The following is a 14,797-nucleotide window of genomic DNA, read 5'->3' on the forward strand; positions in this document are numbered from 1 at the left end:
TCATGAATAAGAATGTAAAAATGCATTTCCTGGTTCTATGTCAAAGTTCCGATTTATTCTCGCTTTTACGCTTTTATTCCCGCTTTTACGAATAAAAATGATAAAATAATATGAAGTGAATAACTGGAAAGTTGACAGCATGATTTGAATCTATGGTATGTAGAAAAAATTAGATTATTAACGCTGTGACTATTATTATTATAAAAAAAATTCCGGGTTTAAGTATGAATATTGATCTAGAATATTATTGTGCTTATATCGGAACTTATTTCTTTATAATGTGAAATTTGAAAAAAACCGTTACAATCACCTTTTTCAGCGTCTTGATATTTGTTTACTTTTTGATTCATTTTTTTGCTGTCAATTTTTTAGTATACTTCATTTCTTCAGAACTTTAAATTAGCACGCCAGTAAAAAAAGAATCTTTTCCCTTTTCGAGAATCAATTAAATCGATGATCTATCATATTTTATTTTTAAATTGCATTAATCACGATTTTCATAAGGACATTAATGAACTTTGCATACAAAGTACCCGAGATAGCAGACGATAAGTCATTGTTTTCTGATCAAGTAATAATCATGAAATAGCCTAATTTCCCATAACTTTATCGGTTCTATGAACACCCTGAAGATAGTAAAGAATTTAAAATAAAAGAGAATAAACATAAAATGTTTGTATTTCGCGCCAGTGTGCAGTGGGAATGCGCATGCAAAAGTGTACGCATCAACACTCACAGAACCTCAAAATATTTACATCAACCTACATCATCATAATTCGATTGAAAAACAATTCTCATTAAGCCCGTAAGTATTGGCAAACAAGTAAAATGAAAAAGGGCAGTAAATGAATCTATTAAGGGTAATAAAAGAAGATAATGTTACATACCCAATGCGGTAAGAGGGCCCCAGTGAAAGACCTTTCTCAGCGGACCGGTACACATCCTTTTTTCGAAATAAGATTCCTCCTTTTATTTGCGCATCTTTTATGATAATTTACGCTTATTTAAAAAACCTTCACCATTCTTGGTACGTCAGTTGTGCGAAAAACGGCGCAATCGCATAATCTCCTATTCTCTTTTTCCCACATTTCCCAGTCAAAATTCATCGTAGGCGTCCCCCACCTTGAGAAAGTTTTTCACTTTTACCAAGTTGGCAATGGTAACTTAATAAACGTAGCCAATCCCGAAATTTCACGAACAGGATTCGTGGAAATTCGTAGAAACCAAAACGTCAATTTACGTCACGTGTAGAGGTTATGTCAACTTAGTGCGCATTCGTATTGTTTTGCTTACAACTCGAAAAAAATAAGAAAAGCTTGTAAATACTGTAGGTGCAATCGAATAGTTGAATTAGGCTATAGTTTTTGTTACGATTTTTGTTTTGAGAAAAAGTAAAATGCATCACTTCATCTTTTCCGTTGCCTGCAAAATTTTGGGTGAACATGAGTGAAGAAGTACGTATAGTTTTTTTTAATATTTACGTGTCATATCTTGAAACTTTTATCGTTAAATGATAACGGCAGATACAAATTGGGATTAGACGTTTTTCTCACGAGGAATTGGAACTTTCTGTCTTTTTGTTTCCTATTTTTATTTCACGGTGATGAGCATTATGTATTTCGTTTTTTGACACTTGTATTCTGCTTATTTTTATCACCGAATTCGGTCTTTAAGGCGTACACATTTTTTAGACATGAAATTTGTTATCAAAAATTGATTGCTTAAGTCACAGTGTTACAACATGTCAGGAGATTCCAGAATCTCTGGGAATTAAAAAATGGTCAGGAAATGTGAGAGAATTTCAAACAATAAGTCGGGAAAAGATGACAAAAAGTCAGAATTTTCGATAAACTGAAGTTAATTTTTATTATTTTGTTCATAATTTGACAATTTTTTAAAAGTTCATCCTTTTTTATTGAAAATTCATCTACTTTGGGAGAGAATTAATCTTTTTTGGTTCAAAATCACAACTTCTTGGTTGATTTTAACGTTTTTTGATTTAAAATTGAAATCTGTTTATGTTTGAAATATCAACTATTATATTTTTTGTTTAGAATTCATCTGCTTTGGTTGAAAATTAAACTATACTCAGTAGAAAGTGAAAATACTTGATTAATCATCCATTTTTTGTTTTATGATTAATCACTTGAGTCAAGGAACCCTTTTTTTCTTGAAAATTTTCATAATTGTTGACAATTCATCTTCTTTAAATAATTTTATACTCCCCAGTTGAAAATGTAAATATGTGAGTGAAAATTCCTCTTTTGTCCTAGAATATTAATCTTTCTGGTGAATAATTCATCTGTTTGATTTGAGGTTTATTTATATAGTTAAAAAGTAATCTGGTTTGATTAAAACATCGTCTCTTTGGATGATTTCAAAGGTTTTTGGATTCTAATTACAATCATTCTTGGTTTATATATCAACTATTACATTTTTTGTAGAAAATTCATCTTTTTTTGGTTGAAAATTAAACTAATTAGTTAAAAATAAAAATACTTTGTTAATAATTAATTTTTTTGGTTGATGACTCGTCATTTTAGTTTAAGAACCTTTTTTTTAATGAAAATTTTCCTAATTTGTTGAGAATGTATTCTTATACCAAATTTATCTTCTTCAGTTGAAAAATTAACTATGTATTTGAAAATTCGTCTTTTTTCTGAGAATATTAATCTTTTTCTTACCTAATTCGTCTGTTTGGTTAAAAATGTATTTTTATGGTTAAAAATTTAGGAACGAGACTGACAAATTATTTAAAAAATAAAATATTTGATTGAAATTCACAAATTTAGTTTAAAATTATTTTTTTTTTGTTAGAAAATTCATCTTTTTGGTTGAAAATTTAACTATCTTGTACAAAACTCAAAAATTTTGTTGTAAATTCAACAGTTATGTTCAAAAAGTCATTCTTTTTTATAGAAACGCACCTGTTTTGTTGAAAATTATCATTTTAGTTGCAGAACCTTTTTTTTTCAAAATTTAACTATTTTGTTCGCTGAAAGATCATTTTTTGTACTGAAAATTTATCTACTTCAGTTGAAAATGCAATTATTCGGTATAAAATTTCTGATTTCTTTTTAATTCGTATTTAGTGATAGAATATTAATCTTCTTGGTGATGTATCTGAAGTTCCGAACGTTCAAATGAACGAAACTTCCCATTTTCATTTTTCCAATAAATATTGTTTTAAATGCAATTAAAATAATGCATTCGAAGTTTATTTTGTAATCTGTTTTTTCCATATAAATCGAATAAATATGTTAGCGCTATTTCTAGTTTACAAAGCTGTTAATAGAAATTCGTTCATTTGAACGTTCAGAACTTCAGGTACTTTCTTGGTGACAGAAAATTAATCTTTTGGTTTGAAAATTCAACCTTTTTGTTAAAAATTTATTTTTTTGTTGACTATACATCATTTAGTTAGAAATGAATTTTTCTTTTCTTGAAAATGTAACCACTTTGTTAAAAGTTCGTTTTTTTAGTCGAAAATTAATTTTTTAAGCTGAAGATTTAATTACTCCATTTTTGCTTGACAATTTACCTTTTTTATTTGAAAATTCATAATTTTGGGTTGAAGAATAACCTTCTTTTTTCAAAATTCATATTTTGTGGTTCAAAGCTCAAATTTTTTGCCGGAAAATCGTATTTTTGGCTTGAAAATTTAACATTTGGGATGAGCTTCTTTTTCCTTCTTGACTCAAATATCTTTCGTGGTAGAAAATTTAACTAATTTTTTTTTAATTAGTCTATTTCTGATAAGGATTCAACTCATTTATTGAAAATTCTCATTTTATTGGTTATTTCGACTCTTTTTTATTGGAAATTAAGGTATTTATTGTTGAAATATCAATACATGCATTTTTGGTTGAGAATTAATTTTTTTTATTGAAGATTTATCACTTTGGTTGACAATTTAATTATTTTTGAAATAAATTCAAAAACAACATTTTTTTAAAACTTATTAATCTCATAGGTGTAAGTTTGTTTTCACATAGAAAAAAAAAAAACTTCAATCGGTCAGGAAAAATGAAAAATTGATCAGAGAAAGTGAGGAATTTAAAAATTGAGATTTTAAAGAAATCCTGAATAATTATTTTACACTATTGGGAATGGTTAAACTGCGATACGCCACCTGGTGACATAAAAATCGAACTAGAAAGAATAGACACGATTTTAAAGATGCATTTTAATTTGTGCATAAGTGTTTTTACCATTTGGGGGGGGGGGGGTAAAGTATTTATTGAATAATAAAAATAAGCCTTTATCGGAAGCAAAGTGTTTTAGATGAAATTTACATATTATACAGTGAAAAATTACAATTTTTTACAGAAATATTTGTCTGACAAAAAAAATATTATTCTCTTTATTGTGATTATCCAAAGATTATAAACTTAAATGGACTTATTTTGAAACAAAAATGAACTCAAAGTAAATTTTTATTAATTCATACATGAAATATTTACTATTTAAAAATCTGATCTAAAAGTTAGGTTATAATTCGTATTTAAATTCCAATCGTCTGTTATTCGTATTCTCTTGGCATAATATGGATAAAATTCGTTGCTACAGACATTAATATAAAGTTTATATAAGCTGAAAATACATTGAAATCCACATTAAATGATGAAATCACTGTATTTTTTTAAAAACCCATTTCACAAAAATTTGTTTTTTCACTGTATAAGATGGAAATTCTATCTAAAATTAGTTGTTTCTGATGAATACTTGTTTTTAGAATTCAATCATTGTTTTATGCTTTACAACACAATCGTAAAAACACTTTTATGCATAAATTAAAATACATGTTTAAAATTGTACCTACTTTTTCTAGTTCCATTTTTCGGCACATGTGGCGTAATGGTAGACCACCATTCCCAATTATTAAAAGTAATCATATAGTCAACGTTTATTTAATGACCCCGATTTGCTAATCTTTTGTAATCTAAATTATTAGATTTTTCCCTTTTATATTTTCTAGTCTGGTGCTGAAACGCCGGTAAATATTCCGTCAAGACCCAGAGCTCGAAGTCCGCTACCCCGACTTTCTGACGAAATGGCAAAGAACAAATGGCAAAGGAGCCCTCAACATTCTCCCAACTTCATGAACCGATCCAACGAATATGATTATTCATCCTCATCTTCTTTGTCGCGATCCCCTTCACCTGAAGTCCGCCAAAGAATAAATCGGTTTCTTGCTGCCGGTATTCCAGAAAGTGATTTGGAATATTTGGAAGAATTTCTACTAAAGTATCCAGACTATGAAAGTTTCGAGGATGATGATCTGAGACAAATAAAAGAAGAATTTCTAAACCGCAGTCAAAGGCAAAGACGCGAATCGCTGCCGCCTCAACTAAATGATTCAATTTCTGGGAGTACTTCAATTTTCACCATCTTGTGTATAATTCTCGCTATCTCAGCAGGAATTTGGGCGTTTATTCCAAATGCCAACAGTGCAATTGCTACAGGAGAATATCGTGAAAAGCCGAACATAAAAGAAATACTTAAAAATGTGAAAGAGGATTTACTTGTACTAAAAAAGGAATTTCGAAACCAGGAGAAGAAGATTTGGGAGGAAATATACTCTGGGATTATTGAAGTTATTTCTAATCCTACAAAGCCCTCGATTTTTGTTTTGTTCGCTGATAGCAACGATCCTATGAGTTGTCTGGCTACAACTATTGGCGAACTTAGCAGAAAAGCTTTGGGAAGTGAGAAAAGTCTTATTCTGAAACCTGCACAAATGGACCAGGACACGGGTGACGTCATTGATAGTTTGCGATGGAAGATTCCCCAGCGAAAAGCTGTGGTACGTATAATTTTAAAAATTACTTCTTTCAGAGCCTAAAATCAGGGTACCGCTGGACTGGGAAAACGACAGTAAAATTATTTTTAAACCGGGAATTAAACAAACTTTTCGAAAAAATAAAGACTGATTACTTGAAATATCACAATTTTTATAACGCACACTATATTTTAGATAAGTTCAATTTCAAATTTTGTTCAATCTTAGGTTCCGTTTTTAACATTTTTAATTTGAGAATGCAGCTTTTGAGGTCTTAAGTAATTAGAAGCGTCTTAAATTTTAATGCTTTGATGAAAAACCTTTCAATTTGGTTATTTGTAAATATAAATTAATTATTAATGTTTTAATTTTAAATGCAGTTTGAGTTTTCCAAATTAAAAGATAATTTATTTTCCTAAAATTATACAATTTAAAACATTTTCAACATTGATTGAATTATCAGTCAATTTAGAGTTTTGAAAATGATAGCGTGAATTCATATTTTCGTACCGGAAATCTTTGAATTATTCAATTTATAAAAGTTAAAAACAAAATATTTTGCAGTTTAACGGCATTTGGTATGAAATAATTTTCTAATAACAAATTTCAAATAACAAAATCAAATTTTTCAATTTAAAAAAGATTTTATTTCAAAATAGTTTTAATTTGAGTATTTTCAATTCAGTGGTGATTACATCAAAATTTAAAAAAGTCAGCCTTAAGACATCGAATTTTTTTATTTCCAAGACCTTGAACATTCTTTGCGGACCCAGAAATGAGGGAATTTTTTTCTGGATTAAAACGGATTTTAAAGTAAACTCAAGAAAATCCAACTATTTTTGCTTGAGAACTCATCTTTTTGAATCAAAAATTGTATTATTTGTTTGAAAATGTTATTAATTGGTTACAAATTTGATTTTGATGAAAAATCACAATTTTTGTGAAAAATTCGTCCTTTTTGGTTGAAAATACAATTGTTTTGTTGGAAATTCGTTTTTGAGTTGAAAATTTAAACTATTTTTGTTAAAAATTCAACTTTTTTGTCGTCTTTCTTTCTTAGTTGATAATTCAATTTTTTTAAATTTCTCTTTTATTTAAAAATTTAATCTTTCATGTGTGAAAAAACAAATGTTTGGTTGAAATTACTCTGTTTTGGCTGAGGATTCAATAATTTTGTTGAATATTCGGCCTTTTTGGTTGAATTAGACTGTGTATATTTAAAATTAAGATCTTTTTCCAGAAGTATCAACTATTACATTTTGTATTAAAAAAAAAATAACGCAAAATAATCATTATGTAAAGAAATTGTGATTTTGTCAAAAATGCAACTGGCGGGTTGGTATTTAATGATTCGTTTTAGTTGAAAATTCTATTTTGTAAAAATTAATTTTTTCATTGAATATTCCATTCTTTTGTTAAAAGTGCGTTTTTTATTTTGAAAATTCAACTCCTGCTAAAATTTAAATCTTTTTTGTTGGAAAATGCAACTTTTTGATTGAATATTAATATGTTTTGGTTCATAATCAACTATTTTGTGGAAAATTCATGTGTTTTTCGTTTAATTTAAAGCGTTTTGTATTTAAAATAAAAATATTTTTGTTTGAAAATTCAACTGCTGGGTGGAAAGTTGAACTACTTTGTTATAAATCCATTTTTTTTAAGATTATCATTTTAGCTAAAAATTGAACAATTTAGTTGCAAATTCAACTACTCCATTTTTGGATAAAAATTTATCTCTTTGGCTACAAACTTATCTTTTTTATTTAAAAATACATATATTTTGTTGAACATTCGTGTTCTTTAGTAGAAAATAAGTCTTGTTGGATGAAAATTGATCTTTTTGGTTTCAAAATTCATCTCTTGGTTGAAATGTAATTTTTTGTACTGAGGATTCAACTATTTTATTGAAAGTTCGTCTTTATTGACTGGTTTAGCTGTTCTTGATTTAGACGTAAAATATTTTTTTGGTAGAAATATCAACTATTACATTTTGCGTTGAGAAAGAGAAAATTTTCAATAAAAAATCAATGTTTGATGAAATATTTTTTAAATAGAAAATTCAACAATTTTGTTAAAAATTTAATCTTTTTGGTTTAAGATTCGTCTTTTTGAGTTGAAAATTGCTATATTTTAGTTGAAATTTTAACTTTTTGGGTCAAAAGTGCAAGTTTTTCGTTGAAAATTAATCTTTTTTTTTTGAGGATTCATCTATTTTGTTAAAAAAATCCCTATTTTTAGTAGAATCAAACAGTTTTTTATTTAAAATTAAAATCTTTCTTAGTAGGTAATCTCTGTTTGAAAATTGAACTTCAATTTTTTGGTTCAAAGTTGGACTTTGTTAAAAATTAATTTCTTTAGTTGACAATTTAAATATTCCATTTTTTGTTAAAACTTACTCTTTTTTATTTAAAAAGTAAACTGTTTGGTTTAAAATGCATGTATTTGGTTGAAAATTCAACTTTTTTGTAAAAAACGTATCTTCTTGGTTAAAAATTAATTTATTTCATGTAAAAGAATTTATTCTCCTAACGGGGAGAAATTTCGAGAACTAAGATCTAGGAACCCTTACTTTTAAAGAATAGGTCTCGAAGTTTCAGGCATTAAGCCACGCCCCTTGACTCTCAGATCTTGAATGCTATGCCTTTAGGTCATAGAATACAAGATTTTAAAACACGTAAAAATTGTAGCTTCTAAAATCACGCGCTTCCGTAGATTAATCTCTTGAAATTTCTCTTCGTGTATTTTCGTTAAAAATTTCTTCATTTCTGAGGGGGAGGGGGCAGACAGCATTGCACAAATTTGTATTTCTGTTCTCTTTACAGATCGTGTGGGATTTGCTGAGCATCAACAATGAAGCATTAAAAGCTTTCCATAATTTATGCGATAGGGAAAACCCTTTAATTAAAGAAGCAATTTACATAATCACTGTAAAAGCCACAGGTTATAACAGATCGCAATCCCCATTATTTTTCATAGAAAACCAATTGAGGTCCAATTTATCTGGAAGAATGGATGAAGATTCTATAATGCCTTTAGTAACCCGAATAACAGATGGACCGATTATTTCAGTTAAACCCGAATCAAATATTCAATGCCCGTTTAAAAATACTATAATTTAACACACACAAAACTATTTTTAATAATGTATGAGTTTAGTATAAGAATTTGTTTATACTATAAGAACGATGCGAATTTATGAAAACGTATTAGTGAGATTATATGCAATCAGTGTTTTTTGGAATTGTTAGTAATTATTTAATCATAGCTGCAGCTTGTATAAAAAAATAGTCAAATTGAAGACTTTAATTTATTTTTACAATAAACGTGCCTATTTTATTTTGTATATGAAATCTTTTTTGACAAATCTCCTCCCCTTTTTTTTACAAAAAATTCTAGAATAAAATAGTAGAGATTAAAACATTTATTGTTCAATAGTTATTTCTTCGTTTTTATGTTTCTTATTTGTCAATATAAATAAAAACTTTTAAAAATCGTTTTTTTTTTTAATGTAGTTGCATTTAGAATTTTAGAATTGAGACTAAATTGCGAAAGTTAAAATGATTGTGGAATTTTAGATTGAAAACATTTCGAAATTCAAGAATTTCAAGCCTACTTCCGAATTTGGGGATTTTCGAGGGGTTAATTACTCATTTTTTCGTGGTTCCAAAACCATCATTATAAAAAGTCAGTATAGAAATAAAGAATTTAAGAATATGAAGAGCATTGTGGGTGTCTGATACCCCAAGCAATGTTCAAATTCTTATAAACCATACTTTATTCGAAAAAATTGAGCTGCTGAAAACCCAGTGTCCAATCAGTGAGTGAAAAAATAATATTGGAGCAAATATTTTTTTTTTAATTTTATTGGTTTTTGTTTACTTTCTAACGTGAGTATATCACATAAAGTGAAAGAATTATTTTTCGATTATTTCATACTTTTTTTCTTTGTAGATGGCTTATAACTTAGAGCAACGTGTCATGCGAGAGCAGACTGTGAATGTGACGAATAAAATATAATTGTTAAAATACAGCTATATATGTCTCTTTTTTCAATTTCTTGTATTTTTATAGTATTACGTTCCTCAATTTTTATAATAATAAATATATTTAAAAGCAAAAAATTGGATTCATCATTTTATAATAAAACTGACTTTTCAGCTGTGCAAATAAATATCTTTTTTGAAAGCATCTATGTTGCAAATTTTTTTATGAAAGTACGCTATTTCAAGAGTATAGTCAAAAAATTTCAGGGTAAAATAATTAAAATTGCGTGAGTTATGAATTTTTCAATCAAAACCCCCATTTTTCACTAATTCTTTAACAAACTTAAAACAAATAAATGGCTATAAAATTAACTCCACCTGATAAAAGATACCTTAAATTATATCGGATAATCTTATTGTGACAAAATATTCAATATGGGTTAAAAAATGCATGATTACATACGCTGGGGTGCCTAACACCCACGATGAACTTTACCGTGATTTTTACCATTTATACACTTTGAGGGTTAAAAAAATTGATCAAAAAAATATGGAAAGTCCGAAAGAATAATTTATTTATATATTTAACGTATGATTTCAAGGAATTCCAGAGAATTTCCACAAATTTTAAGTGATTTCGTGAGATTTAAAGATTTCTAAACATATCAGGCGAATTTAAGAGGTTGCAAAAGGTTTACGAAATTTTCAATTTTAAGGAATTCCAAATGCTTTTACATTTCCAAGAAATTTAAAAGAAAATTTCCATTAATAAGTTTATTTTAATTTATATTAAAGAGATTCCAAAGAATTTTAAGAGTTTAAACAAATTTCAAATGATATAAAAGACATTAATAAGTCTCAAATGATTTCAAGGAATTTCAAATATTTCTAAGAATTTAAATGTTTTTCTAAAGAGAACTTTAATGAACAAGTCTAATTTAATTTATATTCAAAAGATTTTGAATGATTTTACCTACTTTTTAAAATGGATTTTTGCGTTAAGATTTTAATGGATCCCGAAGGCATTCAAGAGATTTGTAATTTTTAAAGGAATTTTAAACATTTCAGGGGATTTTACGGTACTTTAAAAATATGCACAAAATTTAAAGGATTTAAAGAAATTCCATGTATTTAAAAGAGATTCCTAGGGATATAAACTTTTTTTTTAGAAATTTAACAAATAAGTTTAATTTACATTAAAGGGATTTCAAATCATGTCTACTTTTTCTGGTGGATTTTTACATTTTCAAACAATTTCAAGAGATGTGCAATTTTTTAAAAGAATTTTGTAGGATTTTCAATGTTTCAAGGTATTTTGAGGCTTTTCAAGGAATTTCAGAAAGTTCATAGGGTTTTAATAAAACGTCAGGTTTTTCAATGGATTTGAAAGATTTTTAAGGATTTAAATAATTTATATAACTTTAAATAATAAATGCAATTTAATTTACATTCTAGGGATTTCAAATGATTTATACTAACCCTTCTAAAAGAAGTTTTACGTTCTTCAATGATTTTAAGAAATTGTAAATATGACAAGGAATTTCAAAGAATTTTGTAGGATTTCTAAAGATTTAAAGATATTTCTACTGAGTTTAGGAAATTAATAAAATGAAATTTCAAAGAGATCCAAAGGGATTCTCAGAGATTTTAAGGTATTTTCAAGAATTACGCGATATATAAAGGACTTTAATAGATTTCCCAGTATGTAAAGGGATTTAAAAAATGTCTTAGAGATTCAAGCCGTTTTTTAGATATTTTTAATTACTAAATTAAATTTATATTCAAGGGATTTTAAATTGTTTATAGTAACTAATTTTTAAAATGGATATTCTCGTTTTAAAAAAATTTTAAGGAATATAGAAAATTTAAAAGTGAATCGAAAAAATTTGGTAGGATTTCCAAAGGTTTTAAGGCTTTTCATAGAATTTCAGAAGATTAAAAGGACTTTAATAGGTTTCAAGGGATTTAAGACATTTTTTAGATATCTTTAATGAATAATTTAAATTTATATTCAAGAAACTTCAAATTACTTATACCTATTTGTCAAAAAGATTTTCAGATTTTCCAAAAAATTTCATATTATTTAAAAGAATTTTAAGAAATATAGAAAATTGAGAGATTCCAACAAAATTGGTAAAATGACAAAGATTTTTAAGTTTTTAAAAGAAATTAAGACGATTTAAAGGAATTTAATCAATCTTAAAGATTTCTAGGGATTTAACCCATTTTGTTTCTTTTCTTATAAGTTATTTGGTGAAATTTAATTTATTTTCTAAAGATTTACAATTATTTATACTGTCTTCTCTTAATTAATTTTACATGTTTCAAAGATTTTAAGTGATTCCTAAAGATTTCAAATAATTTTGTAGAATGGTATATGAAACGAAAGTTCAAGGGATTCCTTGCGATTTCAAGGAATTTTACATGGTTTAAAAAACTTTTAAAAATCTCCAAAGATTTTAAGGGATTTCAAAGAATTCTAGAGACTTAAACGTTTTTTTAGATAATTAAAAAAGAAAATTTCATTTCATTTATTTTCAAGGGGTTCCACATGATTTATACCTCTTTTCTTAAATAGATTTTTAGGCTAACGATTTCAGGGGATCCAAACGGCATTCAAGAGATATAAAGAAATTCAAGGGATTTCAAAGAATTTTGTAGGATTTCGATAGATTTTCGGGGATTTCACAGTACTTCAGGGAAAATCACAAGATTTAAAGCATATTAATAAATCTATATGGATTTCAAGGGATTTAAAGCATTTTTTAGATAATTCTAATGAATAACATTAATTTAATTAAATTATTTATATCTACTTTTTCAACTCGATTTCAAGATATATTAGAAATTTCAAACAATTTTGTAGGATTTCCAAACATATCAACGTATTTGACAAAATTCCCAGTATTTTATCAATCTCCATGAATTTCAAAGGATTTAAAAGATTTGTAGGGAATTGCACTTTTTTGAGGGTACTTTAATGAATACGTATATTTTAATTTATTTCAAGTGATTTTATATTATTGATATCTACTTTTTCAAAGATTTCAAAAGGTTTCAAAGAATTTCTAGAAGTTTTAAAGAACTTTGTAGGACTTTCAAAGGTTTTAAGGTTTTTGCAGAGAATTTCAGACGATTTAAAGAATTTTAATAAATATTGAAAGTTTTCAAGTGATTTTAAAATTTTCTAATGATTTATGCCTTTTTATATAACTTTCATGAATAAGCTTAATTTATATTCAAAGGATTTTAAATTAATTTTTATGATTTTCAAAGACTTCAAGAAATATACATAATGTTAAAGAATTTTATACGATTTTTAAAGATTTTAGGGTATTTCCAAACATTTCCCAAGATTTAAAGAATTTGACAGATTTCTAGGTATTTAAAATGCTTTTAGATAACTTTCATGAATAAGTTTGATTCAATTTGTATTTAAGGAATTTTAAATGATTTATACCTACGTTTTTAATAGATTTTTACGTTTTTCAAAGAATTTGGTACGATTTCCAAAGATTTAGGGAATTTCAAGGGGTTTCAGAAGATTTAAAGGATTTTAATAAATGTTTAATCTTTTCAGAGTGAATTTCAGAGGATATCGCACAAGATTTAAGGGCATGTGACACAGCTAAATACCTATATTACCGACCACAGTTTTTCAGTTAACTGATTGTTTTTTTAAACCTAAGAACTTTTTTTGTAAATAAAATATCGAGCTGAAACTTTGGGAAATGTATTAGAGAACAATAAAGTACGTTTAGGTACAGCATTTTTGTAGGAACTTTACTGAAAATTATTTCATCTTTTTTCTGAACCTCAACATTTTTTGAACGTTCGAACTTTTTTTATACATAAAATATCGATCTCAAACTTTGAGAAATGCAAGAGTCGAAAGAAAACTACGTTTAAGTACAAAGCTTTAATAATAAAAGATGTAAAAAAATATATTTCAACAATCAATTCCAACGGCATCAGCCGGTAACGTTTTACACGAAAATACGAACTCTCTAGAGCCTCGTCTAGTGGCCGCCAGGTTTCGTATTTTCGTGTACAACGTTACCGGCTGATGCCGATGGAATTGATAGTTGAAAAATTTTTTTTACATCTTTTATTATTACGCTTTTGTACTTAAACGTAGTTTTCTTTCGGCTCTTGCATTTCTCAAAGTTTGAGACCGATATTTTATGTATAAAAAAAGTTGGAACGTTAAAAAAATGTCGAGGTTCAGAAAAAAGATAAAATAATTTTCAGTGAAGTTCCTACCAAAATGCAGTACCTACACGTACTTTATTGTACTCTAATACATTTTCCAAAGTTTCAGCTCGATATTTTATTTGTAAAAAAAGTTCTTAGGTTTAAAAAAACATTCAGTGAACTGAAGAAGTGAGGTCGGTAATATAGGTATTTAGCTGTGTCACGTGCCCTTAAACGTTTTTTTAAACACTGCTTTTTTAATGGATCTTTACGTTCTTCAAAGATTTCAGAGTATTCCAATTTCAAGACATTTTAAGTCTTTTAAGGGGTTTCAAAGAATTTCAGAACATTTAAAGGATTTTAATAAATCTTTAACCTCTATCGAAGACCTACAAAGAATGTTGAATAAACTAGATGCAAGCATGAAGAGCATGGGCCTCAAAATTAACGCAAATAAAACAAAAACTATGGTGTTCGAAGGAAAGAGTGAGAAAACACTATGCAATATTTTAATAAATGATGAGAGAATTGAACAAGTTGATAAGTTCGTATACCTTGGTAGCTTATTTACTAGGGACGGGAAGATAGATGAGGAATTAGATAGACGAATAAATGAAGGTAAGAAGGTTATTGGTACAGCAGGTCCCCTTATCAGAAGTAAAAATATATCAAATAAAGCTAAAATGGCAATACATAATTTTATATTTGTACCGACTGTACTATACGGTAGCGAGACGCGAGACATGGACTTATCAAGAAAAAGATAAGAGTAAAATTAACGCAATTGACATGAGATTCATGCGCATAATAAGCGGGAAAACCCTAATGGATAAAGTAA

General features: G+C 27.3%; 2 protein-coding genes across 3 annotated transcripts in view; one reads left to right on the forward strand and one right to left on the reverse strand.

Moving 5' to 3' along the window:
• The window catches only part of LOC117182083 (palmitoyltransferase ZDHHC6), a 58,366-nt gene extending 57,219 nt beyond the window's left edge, over positions 1–1,147 (reverse strand). The window contains exon 1 of the mRNA XM_033375108.1: positions 888–1,147. Coding sequence (XP_033230999.1) covers positions 888–942 — 55 coding nt within the window. The 5' untranslated portion in view covers positions 943–1,147. The remainder of the gene's footprint in view (positions 1–887) is intronic.
• LOC117182084 lies at positions 702–9,123 on the forward strand. 2 transcript variants are annotated; one of them, XM_033375110.1, is made up of 3 exons: positions 702–805; positions 4,979–5,806; positions 8,605–9,123. In XM_033375110.1, the coding sequence occupies exons 2-3, from the start codon at positions 5,054–5,056 to the stop codon at positions 8,899–8,901; spliced, it is 1,050 nt and encodes a 349-aa protein (XP_033231001.1). In that variant the 5' UTR covers positions 702–805; positions 4,979–5,053; the 3' UTR covers positions 8,902–9,123. The 2 variants fall into 2 exon arrangements, with proteins under 2 accessions (XP_033231001.1, XP_033231000.1); XM_033375109.1 differs by lacking the exon at positions 702–805 and adding an exon at positions 1,229–1,454.
• Positions 9,124–14,797: the final 5,674 nt, after the last annotated feature.

Source organism: Belonocnema kinseyi, chromosome 10, assembly GCF_010883055.1.
Source record: "Belonocnema kinseyi isolate 2016_QV_RU_SX_M_011 chromosome 10, B_treatae_v1, whole genome shotgun sequence".
Taxonomy (NCBI): domain Eukaryota; kingdom Metazoa; phylum Arthropoda; class Insecta; order Hymenoptera; family Cynipidae; genus Belonocnema; species Belonocnema kinseyi.

Coding starts and splice junctions, on each gene's coding strand:
- LOC117182084 (XM_033375109.1), top strand. Junction 5,807..8,604: donor TTCCCCAGCGAAAAGCTGTG/GTACGTATAATT, acceptor TTCTCTTTACAG/ATCGTGTGGGATTTGCTGAG.